At 47.7% G+C, this 18,561-nt stretch overlaps 1 protein-coding gene across 2 annotated transcripts in view; it reads left to right on the forward strand.

Moving 5' to 3' along the window:
* The first annotated feature begins 1,933 nt into the window (after window positions 1–1,933).
* Baalc (BAALC binder of MAP3K1 and KLF4) overlaps window positions 1,934–18,561 on the forward strand; it is a 74,377-nt gene continuing 57,749 nt past the window's right edge. The window contains exon 1 of one of the 2 annotated variants that reach the window (XM_021217111.2): window positions 1,934–2,351. In XM_021217111.2, coding sequence (XP_021072770.1) covers window positions 2,192–2,351 — 160 coding nt within the window. In that variant the 5' untranslated portion in view covers window positions 1,934–2,191. The remainder of the gene's footprint in view (window positions 2,352–18,561) is intronic. The other variant, XM_021217109.2, reaches the window with a different exon arrangement.

Genomic DNA, 18,561 nt, shown 5'->3' on the forward strand with positions numbered 1-18,561 from the left:
CTCTCTCTCTGCCTTCCCCTGTTTGTGTCTTCCTTCCTTGCTTCCTTCCTCCCTCCCTCTCTCCCCCTCCCTCTCTCCCCCTTATTTCTCTCTTCAGGGTCTCACATGGTCCAGGATGCTGACCTTGAACTCCTTGTATTGAGGATTACTTTGAACTGGTGTCATCCTGTCTCCATCTCCCAAGTACTTGGATTCCACACATGCCTGGCTCCACGTGGTGTTAGCGATTGACCTTGGAGCTTCGTGCATGCAAGGCAAGAACTTTAGCAACTGAGTTACAACCCCAGGCTTTCTTTTTTGTCTTATTTGAGACAAGTGCTCACTATATACCGTGGGCTAGCCTGGGAGCCTCCATCTTCTTCCTGTAGCCTCCCACAACCGAGGCTTATAGAAATGCAGTGTCCTACCTGACTCCACAAGCCTTTCTCAGCTAGTTGGTGAACACAAGGACAGATTGTCTGCTCTGTAAGTTTCATGGGACAAACACTCTCTGAATCTTTGGTATTAAATATCAACAAGAAGAGAATCCTTGGAAAAATAGAACTTTGCCCAGTAGATGATTATGTAGGAACGACAGGAAATTTCATTCTCAGGAAGCTCATCAGTAATACTGTCAGAAGGGAAGGGAGAGGGACATGGGAAAGCTAATCCACTCATTGGAAGTCTCTGGAGCTTTGCACCAACTGGACACCTCTAGTCCTTTCTTCCTCTCATCTCCAAATGATTGCTGGACTACACTGGCCTCTCTCTTCATTCATGCTCCACATGCTCTTTGAGGACAGTTTCCTTGAGCCGAGCCGCTAACACTGGTGACATGTAGCTTAAAGCCTTCGCTTGCTCTCCACCCCACACTTTTACAATACAACCGACCTCCTTTCCTTTGTCTTTCCCCCTTGCCCGGCTCCAGCCTGCCCTACCTCATCTCAGGCGTGATAGTTTCCTTTACTCCACAGGTCTCAGTCCCAGGGCCTTCTTTTGATTTTTCTAGAACCTTCCGGCTCAAGCACTTCTTTTCTGGTCACCAATCAGGTGTTGGCATTGGTGGGGAAGTGAAGAGAACACAGGCTTTGTTAGAGCCTGAGAGGGGCTCTCTCTCTGAGAAGGGGACTCTTTTTTTTTTTTTTTTTTTTTTTTTACATCATCATCAATTTGATATAGGAGACTGAGCATAGGACCTCATGAAGACCCAATTCTCTTTATACCAAGTTATTCAAGAGAGGAAGCAAAAGGTGTCGGAAGCCCTCTAACAGGCCGTGGGAGCCACCCATCCCAGGTAACTGCACGTCCTCTGCCTCAGAGGTTAAGAAGAGGTTGCTGAGTCCTGCTGGGGCAGCCTAGGCCTTGCCTGGACTCTCCAAGTCTACTTTCTGCCTTACAGGCACCGATAGTGTCCGCCACAGGGACCTCAAGTGGAGACTGGACTCTGAAGCCTGAACCCAATCCCTACAGAAGGTGGCTTTCGTCAGTAGGCATTCCCTGGGGTCCTCGCTGGTGCATGGATCAGGTGATCCGTTGCTTTCTTGAGAACAGAATTTAGAAGATGGTGGAGTTGCAGGCCTGACAAGCGTCTAGGTGCACAGTCGGAAACCATGGGCCCCGCTTTCTATTCAGTAAGCAGGCACTGACTCGAACTTAACTTTCAGGGACCTCTCTACTCCCTACTTGCTGGTGTTGTCATCCATTGCTTTTAGAACAAGTGACCAGAAAACTTGGGAGGGGGCTTTCTGTGAGCTTCAGAGCTACCCAGAACAGAAAGATGGGTTTAAAGGATGGATGGGTAGGTGGATGACTAGCTCAGTGGGTGGATGCACGGGTGGACAGATGATGGATGAATGGATGGGAGCCCAGGAGGTCGACTGAAGACTGAAGAGGGACCCTTTTTCTTCTTCCCACCACCTGTCTGCTACTCTGTAGCACAGCATCCGCCAGAACACTGAAGGAGGGACTGGCGGCTGGGCGGTGGGAGAGGCGAGGTTGAGGGGAGCTGGGCAAGGAAAGTGGAGAGGAGGAGGGCCTTGGAGACAGAGAGGAGGGGCCCCGGGAGCCCGGCGCTGGCAGCGACTCTGGCGGTAAGGGGACCAATGTCGCTGCCGCCGCCTCCTCCTCGGGGGCCGGAGCTGCGTCGCCCCGGCTGAGCAGCAGCCGCAACCGCAAGCCGAGCGGCCGCCCGGTGCGCCCGCAACACGGGAGGATGGGCTGCGGCGGGAGCCGAGCCGATGCCATCGAGCCCCGCTACTACGAGAGTTGGACCCGGGAGACGGAATCCACCTGGCTCACCTACACCGACTCGGACGCGCTGCCCAGCGCCGCAGCCACGGACAGCGGCCCCGAGGCGGGCGGCCTGCACGCGGGTGAGTGAGCCCCGCGCCCGCGAGGCCCGGCTGCCCGCAGCGAGCCGGAGCTGCAGGGGAGCCTGGGGTAGCCAGCAACCCTGTGCCGTGCTTGTGGGTGGGGTGACAGAGACAGAGGGACAGAGTAGGACCTGCCGGCTGACCAGCTGGCAGCCTCAAGCCTAGGAAGCCAGGTCAAGAAGAGCAGCTTCCCAGAGGATCGAGCTTACCCTTTGCATCACCGCAACGTAACACTTCTTGGCTTCTGCCTACCAGCTCATATGCATCAGCTCCGGGCGATGAGTGGGTGGGAGGGAGGACAGTCCACTTCACCCACAAACCTCAGCTCACCCCACATTTCCCACCTGACCTGGTGGGCCTTTACCCAGCTTCGGTTCAGCTTGCCCTCTGACCAGCTGTGTACTCAATCGGTGATCTTCCACGTACTGGGTGGGCCGCTTGTCCTCACACCTTTGGTGAGCAGAATCGCCTGGGTGGAATCTTGTCTCCTCCCCCATCCCTCCTGTTGAGAATGAGCTCCTGGTCTTCAAAATCCCAAGCTAGTTCAGGATTCAACACATGCCTGCCCATCACCAGTTCTGCCCTCCAGCTCGCTTTCCAAGCGGTTATGCCATAGGAAAGGACTTCCTTCCTTATCCCAATATGTTTGGATGCTTTACATGAAGCAAGACAGAAAAGATTTTTGACTATAAGTACCCTTGCCTAGGTCATTCCTTGGTCAGCAGAAATCTGAGAAGGATATGCAGAGAACTTTCTGGTTCAGGGTTTGATTTTAAAGCAGGCACTCACAAAAATATTGCAGAGGTAGATGCTGCTGAATTAGACTGACCTTTGACTCCGTATGTATTGGTGGCATCAAAAGGAAAAACAATAAAACCTCATCACTTCTTACGCAGACCAATATTTAGGTTTTTAAAGTTCTAACTTGATCCCATTGTATTGGGCATTACATTAATGTTGGGAATAGATATCTCCATCTTTGGTTCCATCGCTTGCTCTTTTTATTTTTCTTTTAAGGACACCAAATGCAGGTATATTGTCCAGATTGGGTTTGAGCTCCTGGGCTCAAGTATTCTTCCTTCTCAAGCTCCTCCCTGCCCCCACCCCCACCCCCACCCCCAGTATGATGACAGGCATTAGCCTCCCCTGATTGCCTGTGAAACTGTGGGAACACTGGATTTATTTTAAAAATAGTTTGACTCCCAGTGACCACAGTGTCAGAAGGAGGATAAGACAGGAGTCTCTGAAGGTTTTGTAAACATTAGCTATGACAGCATTTCCAAGAAAGAGTCGTACTTCTCTGCAGGGTCCAAGGCCAGTCAGTACCACAAGGAAATAAGGTGGGTAAGATTCAGCACAAAAACGACAAATGATGTTTTGCAAAAAGAGTTATTTTGGTGGCACTGGGGTGTGTGCGCACATGTATGTGTGCTCACTCAGGTGTGTGTGTGTGTGTGTGCATGTATGCATGTGTCTATGTGTGCACACATATGTGTATGCAGGTGTGTACATGCGTGTGAGCGTGTATGTGCTCACGTGTGTGTGCACGTGTGTATTGCCTGTGAGCATGTGTGCATGTGTGAGAGTGTGTGCTCATGCATGTGTGCATGTGAGTGTGTGTTCATGCACATGTGCATGTCTTTACTGTATGGGTGTCAGAGTTGCTGTGGATTGGCTGAATAAACACACACATGTTCCTCAAGTCTTTCCCAACATTTACTCATTATTCTCACTGTCTTTATATCATGACGTTGGGTTCCCGCAACAGGTAAGGCATAGGACAGCCATACTCATTGATGGAACATTTCCAAACATGGGAACAGCCTTACAAGGTAGATGGTGAGCCAAGGGAGGGGCTCAGTTCTAGTCCAGGGAGAGGTCTTAGATGGCTAACATCCTTTTAATTTCCCCACACCTTTCAGTCAGCAGAGGGATACTTCTGAAGATCAGAAGTGAACACGTTTTGCACGCATGTCTGAGTTCTGTGGAGTGAGTGTTGTCAAGTGGGGACAAAGAGGGCCTTGGTGGCTGTGGCTTTGCAATCTGAAAATAATAAATAGTCATTTTTAGCTAACTTGGGTCATCTGAGAAAGTTACAAATCTGCTGGTTTTCTGCTACCCTGGGCCATGGCCAGAATTGCCCATTCTTTTTTTCCTCCCAGTGCCCCCTACCTCATGTGCACCTGTGGGAGCTTCTCTGGTGGACCTAATCCATGGCCTACAGTGGCTGTGCTGTGTAGGAATCAGAATGTCAGTCTGTATATAACAGTCTTTTTCTGATGGAGACAGCCACATAGAGGGGCTTGACTCAAGGGAGTGCAAGAGTAAATAACCAGCTGGGCGTGGTGGTGCACGCCTTTAATCCCAGCACTCGGGAGGCAGAGGCAGGCGGATTTCTGAGTTTGAGGCCAGTCTGGTCTACAAAGTGAGTTCCAGGACAGCCAGGGATATACAGAGAAACCCAGTCTCGAAAAAACCAAAAAACCAAAAACCAACCAACCAAACAAACAAAAACAAAAACAAAAAAAGAGTAAATAACCAAGATGCCTTTGTCCTAGGATCTGGAGCTCGAAATGACCCCAGGAGCCATCTGTCCAGGGCATGGACTCTCAGATGAATTGTCCCCATCTGGAAATCCCTGCAACCACTTACCTCTAGTTCCCTCAGTACTCAAGAATTCTTCCTGGGGTCCTGGTCCTTCTCGATTAATGTCATATGAGAACTGCTTTTCTCTTGGCGACCTCAGCCTGAGGACGAACTCCTCTGTCTCCTGTGCTCAGGGCACCTGTGACACGAGCTTGGGGTTCCGTGAGGGTTTTCTCCAGAAGGCTGGGAATCACCTGTGAAGGTTTTTCCCTAGTGCAAAGGTGATCAGTCTAACCTTGCTCCTCAGTTGCTTCAGCTATTTCTACATTCTCCTCTACCCTCTTCCTCGAAGTCTTTGCAACTGGACACCCCTCAACCTGAGTCAGCTTTCTGGGGTTCTCCCAAGGGTCTTTCTGACCCTACAGCTTCTGACATTTAAAAAAGTCTTTTCACCAACTTATCCCATCCTATGGAAACTCCTAGCCCAGCCTAAAGGTTCCATAGGCTCACCACATGCCATTTCCACAACTGTATCTACTGAGAAGTGTCAAGCCTTAGTCGCTTACCTCAGCTGTCTCCTACCTTCCAGACTGAGGGCGTGTCACACGACAAGTGATCCGTCAGCATTTGATAAGAGTTCTGAATTTTACTGTGGGTGGTGGGTGGCTTATTTTTATACCAGTTCCACATCTGAGTCTCTTGCCCGCCTCCCATCCCTCTCACAACCGACCCTGAGGCTGTGCTTCCTGGTTTTGGAGGCTGTTTCCAGCAGCCAGCAGAATGCAGCTAAGATTTTAGATTCCTCTACCAGTAGATTAGAACTGAAGATCTAGCTGCTGATACCCCTCATCTGCCCGAATTTCCAAACTCTATTGAAGTAGGAAATGAAATCAGTCTGGCATGGACGGATTCTCATAAAAATTGATGTTCTGGATTGAGTTTTCTTTTACCTCCACTGTGGGAGGGGGGCCTCCCCAAGGAGGGTGAGAGTCTGATGTTGCCACATCTGCCTGGAGCAGCCAGTCCATACATCAATAACTGCTTAGCCCCCCAATCCACTCCATTACAGTATTTCTTTAAAATTACAAATATCTCCCATAATTTTTTCCTAATCTACTTTGAGAATAAAACACTTCAAAAATTTCTCAGCTAGTTCTTTTTTTTTTTAAAAGATTTATTTATTTATTATATGTAAGTACACTGTAGCTGTCTTCAGACACTCCAGAAGAGGGCGCCAGATCTCGTTACGGATGGTTGCGAGCCACCATGTGGTTGCTGGGATTTGAACTCAGGACCTTTGGAAGAGCAGACGGGTGCTCTTACCCACTGAGCCATCTCACCAGCCCTCAGCTAGTTCTTTATGGTTTTAAATAATTGTGTCAGTACAGTATTTAGTTATCATTAGCTACCATTTACGGATGGCTTCTGAGTGGTCAGGCACTGTAGTTGACACTATGCAAATCACCTCTCTTAATGTGCACAATGAAGATGAGCTGGGATCCATCGCCCCTGTGGACTCCTCCTGTGTCGATAAACCAGGGAAAGAGGCTTACAGTGTACCAAGCAAAGCCTCCATCCCAGAACTGAGATGCAGCTTTCTCTGAGAGACAAACCCCACACTTTTAAATACATCCCACCACCAACGGAGGTTGGCTTTGGAGTTCTTGATTTTGCAGTTACTGGGATGCAAAGCCCATCTTAAACTGTTGATAATCCAGTCTGACATCAGGCAGCACCCGTCCTGTGTCGGATCCTCCTTCCACCTTTGCAAAGTACCTTCCTCTGACATTTCGCACGTCCTGTGACTTCCACCTGATCAAGCCCAGCCCTGGGGCATCACGGATTGTGTAAACAGCTCTCTCAATCCCAGCTCTCCTCTCAATCCCAGCTCTCCTCTCAATCCCAGCTCTCCTCTCAATCCCAGAGATGCTGTTGGTTTTCTATTTTGTCCGGGTTACATGCAACACTGTAAGTATTCTCTAAACACAGTACTCACTTTGTCCAAGTCCTTCCTTGACATGAAGCACCTCGGGTTGGAGCTAGACTCTTGACATCTGTCTATGTGCACGTGTAGGAAAGTACAGGGGCGTTCTGAAGTGGCCCCAGGAGTGCACTTGCCCTGCACAGGTAAAATGAGGAGAGGGCTTGTTTGTGTCCATGTTTCCTCCACGACTCACATTAAGTTCATGGTTATTTAAAACCCTTAGATCTTTCTTCCTACGTATCCTGTTGTATCAGGGGCATCGTGGTCTCTGCTATGGACCCAAAGCTTGAGACAGTGATTGGTATATAGGTGGCATTCAAGAAATATTGAACGATGACTAGTCCCTAACCCTGTGAATCCTGCATTAACATGAGTGTGCTTCCTAACCCCATTCCCGATGTTTGCATTTATTGTTGTAAAAGTTCATCTTAGTGCTTTCCAATTCTGCCTAAGTTTGTTCACGTTCATCCACCTTGGCAGAGCTATGGAGACAACATCCGAAGTCTTTGTTTCCCCATGGATATAGACTGAAGATGGAAGATGTCTGTTTGGTTTTTTTTTTTTTTGGTTTGTGCAGTAGACACTTACCACAGAGATGAGGGAGCTGTGTTTCTTTGTTTCAAGAGGTGAATAATAAATGAGAGACAGATACAGAAACACCAACCAGGTCAGCATGGTCCACACTGCAGGGAGAATTCAAGGGCTGAGTAGTTTGTTCTGCCTGGGGAATGACTGTGTACCGAGATTGCAGAAGAACGAAGGCATATGAGGAAGCCAGAGTTCCCAAGGCTCCTTCCAAGTGGGAAAAGTCAAGGAAGGCAGCCAGGCTTCCCTGAGAGATGTCCTGAGAGGAGCAGTCCTTGAGAGAACCTCCAACCTGTGTCTTGTGCACAAAACCTCCCACCGCTGTCCCAGCCCCTTTGAGGTTAACTTTGTCGTTCCTGCCTTAATGATTGACTCACATCTGACACCTTCACGGGTGCTGGTTAGGTTGGGAAGGAACAGCTGGCTGAGCTGGGCTTGGAAGGGAGCATTCTTCAACGAATAACCTAAGACGTTTCCCTGTAGGCCAGAGGAAATGTTGTCACACTGTTCATCAGTTCTGAGACACCGCCTTTTGGGCTCTTGCCTACTCACTTGTTGTGTAGTAAGAAAACACTTCTTTTATTTTATTTTCCTAATCATTGTTATGTGTGAGAGAGCATGTACCATGTGTGTGGCCTGCATGCCACAGTACCCTGTGGATGTCAGAGGGCAACTCTGGGCAGTCAGTTCTCTCCTTCCCCCTTCCCATGAGTTCCCAGGATTGGTCTCAGGCTTGCATGGCAACTGCCCTTACTTACTCACTAAACCATTTTTCCAGTGTAAAACTTTGAGTTATAAGGGAATTGTTTGTTTGTTTTGTAAATGTTACTATAAGAAATGGGAGTTAATAAACCCAAACAATTTATACATTTCTAAGAAGTCCCAAGTTCTCATGGTCCTTCTTGCTCTGACAGTCCAGTGTCAACATCAACCAGCCCTTCTGAGGGACCAAGAGCTGACAGATTTCTCAGCAGGCAGAAGGCTGGGGAGAGGGAGCCATAACTAGATAATAAACATGGTGAACTTTCAAGATGGCTGGCTTCTTTCTCACCCCCTTGAGACAAGACCCTGGTAGCTTAAAGCACAGGCTTGATGAGACTTCCCACTGTAGGCTGCCCTGTAATAGGCTGCACAGTTATGTGTATCATGAAAGTATTTCTAAGAATACTTTAAGTATTAAAATTATCTTGCTTAAAACTAGTCTCTGAACCAGCCAGAAATTGCTATACACTGTGACCCTGAGCTAAGGTTAACTAGCTGGCCATTTAACTGCTATCTCTCTGCTTCTGTGCACAATGCTTGCTTGCTGCAGATGCCCAGTACTGCCTTTCTGTATATATCACAATTTCAGTTTTTGCCCTTAAAACTAACTAGCTAGAGAAGTGGGAACAAAACTCCCATAGAAGGAGTTACAGAGACAAAGTGTGGAGCAGAGACTGAGAGAATGACCATCCACGGACTGCCTCACCTGGGGATCCATCCCATATACAATCACCAAACCCAGACACTATTGTGGATGCCAGCAAGTGCTTGCTGACAGGACAGATATAGCTGTCTCCTGAGATTCTCTGCCAGTGCCTGACATATCAGAGGTGAACGCACACAGCCATCCATTGGACAGAGCACAGGTCCTCAATGAAGGAGCTAGAGAAAGTATCCAAGGAGCTGAAGGGGTTTGCAGCTCCATAGGAGGAACAACAATATGAACTAATCAGTACCCCCAGAGCTCCCAGGTACTAAATCACCAACCAAAGATTACACATGGAGGGACTCATGGCTCCAGCTGCATATGTAGCAGAGGATGGCCTCTGAGTTAGACATCAATAGGAGGGGAGGCCCTTGGTCCTGTGAAGATTCTATGTCCCAGTGTTGGGGAATGCCAGGACCAGGAAGTGGGAGTAAGTGGGTTGGTGAGCAGGGGGAAGGGGTTTTTGGAGGGGAAACCAGGAAAGGGAATAACATTTGAAATGTAAATAAAGAAAATATCTAATAAAAAAAAAAACCAATTAGAGGTTGAGGCTGCTTCCCACTATTAACTGCTTGAGGCAGTCTCATCAGCAGTTAATAAAGACTCCATCTGATTTATTTAAGCCTCAAGAGGTTTTCTCTTGAGATACCCCATAACTAGCTCTCTCTGGAATTTTTCTCTTCACGTACCCCATAACACCACTGCCTGTGAACAAGTTTTCAAGGCCAGACTAGAACATGTGTAACCCAAACTTGTATCCCTTATCAGTCTCCCTGTCTTTGTTCAAACTGAGCAACCTTAAACTGGGGAAGGAAGACTCCCTCCTTTTAGAACCCCAGCCCTCAGGGAGACAGGTCTTCAGCTTTCTGAGTCCATCTTCTGCAAAGCAGGGGTTATTGTGTGCTTTGTTGCTTGTCTTTCTTCAGCCTGATAAAAGCTGTTCTTTACAGGCTAATTCTGTTTGCTAGGTCTGCGGTTTCCCTTGCTGCTATGTGCCTCTTAACTCTTTAATTGGCAGAGAAAACAGAACTGATCAAGACAGTACCAGTTGGGCATTGGTAAAAATAGTTCTGACTCAGCCAGTTATATATTCAAGGTGGCTACATTGCTAGGGTCAATGGTACTCCAGACTCACCTCCTGACTTTGTAGGTCCTGGTGCAGATAGGCTAGTTCTCCATGCTTGGACGCCTTCTGGATCTTCTTTCAGAATGCCTCCATCTAGTATCTGTACATTTCATTAGTAAACTCTTGGTCGTCTGAACCCGTTGTTCTTGACTGAATTCACCTGGTGCCTTTATGTGTCTGGCCCAGAGCTTCTAGCTAACCCCAACAGACATTTTGGTTCCAATGCAAATCTCATCTCCCCAGGAGCACACAGAGCGTCTCTGAAAGGCTGCCATCTAGAGTGTAGACTCTGTAGTGCAGACTCCTGGGATACGCTGTACCCTTAGCTCAAATTGGAATCAGTTGGAGAGTTGCCTCACCCCTGGTGCTTCATACGTTGGAATCCTAACCTCAGTACGCAGGAAATCTTGGGGACAAGATCTTAACAAGGATAACCAAGTTAAAATGAGGTTATCGGGTGTGGGCCTCGTCCAGAGTGACTGGTGTCCTTAGAGAAAGGAGACATTTGGAGGCATGCGCATGGAGAGAGTTATGTGTGAAGCTGGAAGGAGAGGTAGATAACGCTTCTTCAAGACAAGGTGCCGGGATTGCTCTAAGAGCCGTGGATACGGCCGAAAGCCGGAGGCTGGGGTGGAGACCTGGGACGCAGCCTCTCTCACGTTTACAACAAGGAGGCAGCTTTGTATACCCTGACTCTGGGTTTCCTGTCTTCAGAGCTGAGACAGTGGATTTCTGATGGGTGCTTTGTGGCACTTCGTTACAACAGCATTAGCAAACTCCTACTAATGTGTTGTGAACACAGAAAGAGTCAGGGGATTTCTAGTGTTTTCCGTTTCCTCCTTTCTCTGCTGTTTAGATCTGAGTAGCATTTACAGAACATCTACTGTATATGTTTTTTATTTTTTTGACATTGACTTGAATTACACTACAAAACAACCTCACAGAGGTTGGAGGTGTAACTCAATTAACAAACTGAGTTTGCTTAGCACTCTTTTTTTTTTTTTTTTTTTAAAGATTTNTTTNTTTNTTATATGTAAGNACACTGTAGCTGTCTTCAGACACTCCAGAAGAGGGCGTCAGATCTTGTTANGGATGGTTATGAGCCACCATGTGGTTGCTGGGATTTGAACTCCAGACCTTCGGTAGAGCAGTCGGGTGCTCTTACCCACTGAGCCATCTCACCAGCCCTGCTTAGCACTCTTGCAGGAGGCACAGACTCAAACCAGACCTATGCTGTCACCTCAGCGCTTGGGAGGAGGCGGGAGGAGGTTCAGGAGCTCATCCTTGACTACCTACCAAATTCAAGATCAGGGTGAGCTATGTGAGACCCTGTCTCAAAAATCAATACGAGAAACAAGCAAGAGCCAGCTCATTGTTGTCACTATTGTCATCACCGCTTCTCAGGAGGAAGAAACAGGTTCAGTGGTTAACAGATTGTACAAGGTCAAACAAGCAAAACTACCTGGTGGGAACTCAGGTCTCTCGATTCTAAACCTGGGCAATGTCCTCAGTACGAGGAGGCTGGGTGTCTCAGCGGGGATTTCCAGCCCTCTTCTCCCTCATCTGTGTGGTGTGTTTTATATCATTAGCCTCTCAGTGTGGGTCCCTCCTGCCAGTGTCTGCGTGAATAAGGGCTGGGTTCCTGTAGCATCCTGGCACTGAACAAACTCCCAGTGCTTTGCTGGCGCTTGTGTCCATCTCTGCAGAGAGGCGCTGCGGGGGTGACTTCAGAGTTGTCCACCATTTTTAGATTTAAAACAAAACATACATTCTTTATAAGAATGAAGAAAGTGGGTGCTGAAGAGACAGCTTTAGTTGTTTCACGCAAGCGGGGCACGGGGCAGCTCTTCCAGAGGTCGATTTCCAGCACCAAAATCAGGCTGTAATTCCAGCTCCAGGGAGATACGACATCTCTGGTCTCAAAAGGTGCCTGCACTTACGTGCATACATATGCACACGCACACTCACATTTAAATCGTGTGTGTTAGGCGTGAGTCTATTTTGGCAGGAGGAAGATCAAAGGATGAGTGAAAGGACTTTTCTTTTGTCTTTCAGTATTAAGCAAAGGTAGTTAAGTACAGCAAAGTATGTGCAGGGCAAATATGCCTTGTGATAAGTACATCCATGTATACAACCTCTTCATGCTCGGCAGAAGGAGCTGTGCTGTCTTACATTTCCCCATCTGTTTTCTGGGAGGTACAGTCTAGAAGCAAGACGGCCTCTGTCTCAGGGTTTCTATTGCTGTGATTAAACACTGACCAAAACAACTCAGGGAAGAAAGGGTTTGTTCAGCTTGTACTTCCACGTTGCTGTTCACCATCGAAGGGAATCAGGACAGGAACTCAAACAAGGCAGGAGGCAGGAGGCAGGAGGCAGGAGGCAGGAGGCAGGAGGCAGGAGGCAGGAGGCAGGAGGCAGGAGGCAGGAGGCAGGAGGCAGATGCTGATGATGCAGAAGCTACGGAGGATGCTGCTTCCTGGCTTGCTCCTCATGGCTTGCTCACACTGCTTTCTTATAGAACCTAGGACCATCTGCCAGGAATGACACCACACACAATGTGGACCCTCCCACATCAATCACTAATTTAAAAAAATATGAGCCTACAGGCTTGCCTATGCCTTGATCTTATGGGTACATTTTTTAAAAAAAGATTTTTAAATTTTATTTATATGAGTACACTGTCACTGTGTTCAGACACACACACACCAAAAAAGGGCATCAAATCCCATTGCAGATGGTTGTGAGTCACCATGTGGTTGCTAGGAATTGAACTCAGGACCTCTGGAAGAACAGCCAATGGCCTTAACCACTGAGCCATCTCTCCAGCCTGTGGCTACATTTTTAAAAATTGAGGTTTTCTGCTTTTAGATGGATTTAGCTTGTTGAGTTGACATTAAACGACCCAGTACAACCTCTGTGGGAGTGGGGATTAGTTGGAGGCATCAGCTCCATGTCTGAATCTCAAACGCGCATGGAGTCGGGCAGGTTGGCTATTCTCTGTCCCGTAGGACACAACTCCATCTGTCCCAGGCACTGGGTCTCTGGGTCCCTCAGGGCAGGAGTGGAATGCTGTGCCTGGTCGTGAGACTTTTGTGTAAGGAAACAAAGCTGGGAGCCCCATCGGCTTTACAAATGTTGCAAATTCCCACAGACTCTGGGTTCAGCTAGCTTTTCTTCATGGTGATGCTGGGAGTCTTGGCTTTTCTTAATGTGTGCATCGGGATCTTAGTGGACAGTTAGCTAAGCTGAACCAGTGCTGTTAGCCAGATGCCTGTGGCTGGGACCCAACCAAGAACCTAGCTGTCTTCTCCAAACCACTGCCCTGTGCTTTGCTATAACCACACTTCCAGGACCACACAGACAGACGGAACAGGTCTTTCTCTTTAAGCATCCAGTACTTCTTTTGTTTTCTTTTCTTTTTCCTCCCTCCCTTTCCCCCTCCCTCCCTTCCTTCTCCCACCCCCCATTTCTCTCTGGCTGTCCAGGAACTCCCTCTATAGTCCAGGCTAGTCTCAAACTCAGAGATGCTCCTAGCTTTGCCTCCCAAGTGCTGGGATAAAAGTGAACACTACTATGCTGGGCTTGTGGACGTTTCTTGTGCCAGGCCATGTTCCTATCAACCTGGAGGCGGCTGTCAGGGAAGCTCCAGTTGGTAAATTTTAAGAGCTGACTGCATTCCCTGTGGAAGTTACAAAATAAAAATTTCTTACTTGTGGGCTTTAGTACACGAGGAAGCCAGAAGGGTTGTAGAAAATACCAGGGCTGTTAGGAAAACTGGTTGCCATAACAACAGGACATGGCCTTGGTTACAAAGAAGCTGCAGTGGCCTATGCACCCTTCTCTTCCTAGGAGGGGTGCAGGGTTAGGGACTTTAAACAACAAGTGTTTCTGTAGCCAAGGCCATGTTCAGTCATTCCCTCTGAGAGTCCCTTTCCAGGCAGCCAGGGTATCGCTGGGAATCAGACCCGCCGGTGGGGCTGATGAGGGTAGAGTGCACTTGCACGCATGCGCCACTGTCTCAGGAGCATGGTTTGCGCTCGCTGTGTGCCTCTCCTGTGCCAAGCATCCCGTGGTTATTATGTAACCAGTTATCTCCATCTTACAGATGGCAGAGGCAAAGAGGTGATGCGGCCTGACTACATGCAGGCAGGCTGGAAGAGGTGGGAGAGGTTTAAAACGCAGACCAGTCTCACCTAGAACCCGTTGGCCGTTCCTCTATGGCTGCTAGCTCTGCTCCTCATCGTTGTTTACCTGACTCTGACAGCTTTTGGACTGGCCCCTTCGCAGCTCCATTCCATGCCTTTCACTCTTGCTGGACGAAGTTTTGACTCAGCTGGGATTCTCAGAGGGTCATGATTCGCCATTGCCCACTGTGAGGGCAGGCAGCCCGGCCCGCTGAAGCCTTTCTCTCCAGCCTTGTCATCCAGTATCCTCCCTGCAGGGTCTCCCCACTCAGCTCAACCAGAGAGCACGGTAGGCTGAGGCTCTTTGAACCGCTGCCTGTGCCCCAAATACCTTCCATTCCTGCCCCCATGGCTTAGTCTCAAGCTCCCTGTCAATGCTGCTGCTGCTGCTGCTGGCTGTGAACTCATGGAGACCAGAGGCTGTAAATGTCTGTAAAGGCTAGACAGTAAGTATTCTAGGCTTGAGGACCACACAGTTTCTTTGGTAGTTCCTTAACTTCTCATTGTTCAGTGCCCGCTCAGTCACAGACAACTCACAAACAAGCCTGTCTGTGTTCCAATGACAACGCTTGTTTTTAATTTTAAAATGTTAACCATTTTTTATTCCCTCTCTCTCCTCTCTCCCTCCCCGCTCTGTGTGTGTATGTGTGTATGTATGTGTGTGTATGTGTATGTATGTATGTAAATATGTATGTGTGTATTATGTATGTATGTATGTATGTATGTATGTATGTATGTGTATGATATGAGTGTGTGTGCCTGCAGAGGCCTGAAGATGGTATTGGACCCCATGGGTTCAGAGTTACAGATGTTTGTGAACATGTTTGTGACGTGTTTGCTGTGATCCAAACTCTGGTCCTCATAATAGAACAGCAAGTCTTCTTTTTTGTGCCTGAGATACTTTTCCAGTCTGGTTTTAAATTTTAAGTTAACTTTTACTTGTTCATCACTTGTTTGTGTGTGTGTTTCGGGGAGCAGGGGCTAGAGGGCAGTACATGGAAGCATGTGCTCTCCTGTACCATATGGGTCCTATAAATTGGATTCAGTCATTAAGATTCTGCACCTAGTGGCCATCCTGTCAGTCTCCTCTTGTCCTAGATGGATCTTTGGTGTTATTAGATCTCAGACTTGCTAACTTTGAGGCCAAACTAGGTATAGAATATAGAAAAGAGAGTCAATTAATCCCAGACCTCAAAAAATACTTCTAAAGACCCTGCAAATACCAAATAGTCAAAGCTATTTAATGACTGAAGAATGAGTAAATGAGACAAACTTATTTCTCACTTTGAAGGAAGTTTTACTTTTCTGTTTTTAAGAATTGGTTTTTATCACAGGAAAACCAAGAAGGATGACCATTGTGTGGATACTTCATTCCTCTTTAGAATAAGGAACAAAATACCCATGAAAGGATATAGGTAAAGAGACAAAATTTAGAGCTAAGATGAAAGGATGGACTATCCAGAGACTACCCCATCCAGGAGTTCATCCCATCATCAGCCACCAAACCCAGATACTAATGCACATGCCAGCAAGATTCTGCTGAAGGGATCCTGATATAGCAGTCTCTTGTGAGGCTATGCCAGTGCCTGGCAAACACAGAAGTGGATTCTCACAGTCAGCTATTGGATGGAACACAGGGCCCCCAGTGGAGGAGCTAGAGAAAGTACCTAAGGAGTTGTAGGGGGCTGTAACCCTGTAGGTGCAACAACAATATGAACTAACCAGTACCCCCTGAGCTCATTTCTCTAACTGCATATGTAGGAGAAGATGGCCTAATCAGCCATCATTGGGAAGAGAGGCCCCTTGGTCTTGTAAACTTTATATGACCCATCACAGGGGAAGGCCAGGGCCAAGTAGTGGGAGTGGGTGGGTAAGGGAGCAGGGGCGGGGGTGGGGTATAGGGAACTTTCGGGATAGCATTTGAAATGTAAATAAAGAAAATAATAATAAATTTTTAAAAAGATAAAAAAAAAAAAAGAATTGGTTTTTATGTCTCTGGCTGGTCTGGAGTTCTCTGTGTAGACCAGGCTGGACCTCCAAACTCACAGAGATCCACTTGCTTGTGCCTCCCAAGTACTGGGATTAATGCATGCACCACCATGTGTGAAAGAAGGAAGTTTTTGCAGGTTGCTAATAACCTCTGATGACATTAGGGTGCTAAGGAGTACATATTAGAGACTGTTACTCGCATCATACTCTTCTCTGCCGAGAAATCATGTGGGGCACCACGTGGGACAGGGGTGCCCAAAGACTAATTTCATCACCTTTTTTCCTCTCAAGGGAGCTCTCCCTGCCTTGGGCTCCAGGGAATGGTGGACCTTCCTACTCCTTCAGTTCAGGCCACTGTTGACGGATAGCCTCAAGGAGAGCTGCTGGCTGTTTTTCTAGGTGGCCTTGACCCAGACAGTCTCCTTTCTGAGTGTGGAGTGCTGTTTTTTTGCTGGTGAGAAGAATCAGCATCGCCCCGTGTCCCTCCGAGCTTTGCTCACCTTTCCTTCACTGTCAGCCATGGCCACAGGCTGGACTGCCAAGTTGGGGGATTTTAGGAAGTCACTCCACGTCTGGTCGGTTCTGACTCTGGGTAGTTGATGAATGAGGTTCTGTTCCAGTGTTTAGTTTTGTGAATTAGGTGTTTCTTTGCAGAAAAGGGACTGCCAGCCATTAGGCTTCAGGAAACACCCAGTGAACGTCCTAAAGAACTCACCATTTAAATAGACACGGTGGGACGTTCTCACCAGCAGGAACCCGAGGGCTCATGAATGCCTGGGCTCCTCAGACCTATGCTTTTCTGTTCTGAATATGAATTAAAAATCCATACACTGACTATTCTTGGTGTTGCAAATCTTAAAGTCCCAAATCTAAAGCCATATGCAAAGTCCTAAAAAATGTGCCAAAAAGCTACTCGAAAAGGTGATACAACATGCAAACACACACACCACACACACGTGTGTGTACTTGCATGTACACACACACACACACCAGAGATGATGCATTCAGTTGAGAAGCACATTGTTCCAATATAGTTGCTCAAATCAGCTCTGGGACCTCTTGATCACAGCCTAAGGCATTTAAAAAAGCATTTCAAGCTCATATAAAGGTTGCAAAAATCAAAACTATACTCACATATTTCAAGAACATGTGAATTTGGAGATGAGTCTAATGGAGCTCTACATGCCTATCACTCAGTGTGAATGAGCAGCCCAGGACAAATCTGGCCTCGTCTCTGCATTTGACTCCCTTCCCCTGTCATGAATACATGTTAAACATTCTTTTACATTTTATTTATGATTTCAGTTTAATTTGTGGGTATATGTGTGTGTTGGGATGTGAAGGGGATTTTTCTCATCTTAGCAGGTGAGAAGTCATAGCTCGGTTCGTGTCAGTGTGCCTCTCCCGGAGTGAGGTTGCTGTCTCTTCATATGACTATGGGCCAACTGTCTTTTTCTGGCTCTTGCATGAAGTGTGCGCTTGTCTCTAGGCTCTGTCTTCTGACTGAATTTACTAGCTGTAAATATTCATCCTTTGAGGATGGACGACTGAGGCATTTTGAAAAGCAGAGCATCATTCAGACCACTTGGTGAATAGTCCTGCTGGGGTGCTGTCCTCATACGGCACAGCTGCTGGCTGGCATCATTTCTTGGCCGTGCCAGGGCCTCTCCAGATGGCCTTCTGGAACAGGCCAGTGCAGGCTCCTTGTAGCACTGCAGCCCAAGGGCAGTGAGCTTGTGACATAAGTGCATGGGCTGTCAGGGTGTGTCCCTGCTAGCTAGGTAGAGCTGCCTTGCCTGGGATCTTGATTACACGTGAGAGTAACTAGTCTCCAATCCTTGATCAAGGCGTGGCAAGCGTCTGGAAAACATGGTGCTTTGAGAACTGTGAGGGAGCTCCGATTTTTCTCTAGAAAGCAACCTGTCACTGTTTCTCTGGTGAGATATGGGAATTCCCGAGTCAGAAACAAAAGACTTCATTGCTGTGGAGGAGCTCGGTTCTTTAGGGTTAGCTCATTTATACCAGCCACCTTTCTCAGGGTGTGGGAGTATGTGTGTGTGTATGTGAGTGCAAGTATGTGGGTAAGCTATGTGTGGGGTGTGCATGTCTACAGTTGGATGTGTGTAGTGTGTGCATGTGTGCACATGTATGTGGTGTGTGTGTGAGTGCTTGTGTGCATGTTGTGTGTGTATGTTCATAGGCACATGTATGTGTGTGCGCCACTCGCATGTGTGTGTGTGTGTGTGTGTGTGTGTGTGTGTGTGTGTGTGTGTGTGTGTGTGTGTGTG

Source organism: Mus pahari, chromosome 17, assembly GCF_900095145.1.
Source record: "Mus pahari chromosome 17, PAHARI_EIJ_v1.1, whole genome shotgun sequence".
Taxonomy (NCBI): domain Eukaryota; kingdom Metazoa; phylum Chordata; class Mammalia; order Rodentia; family Muridae; genus Mus; species Mus pahari.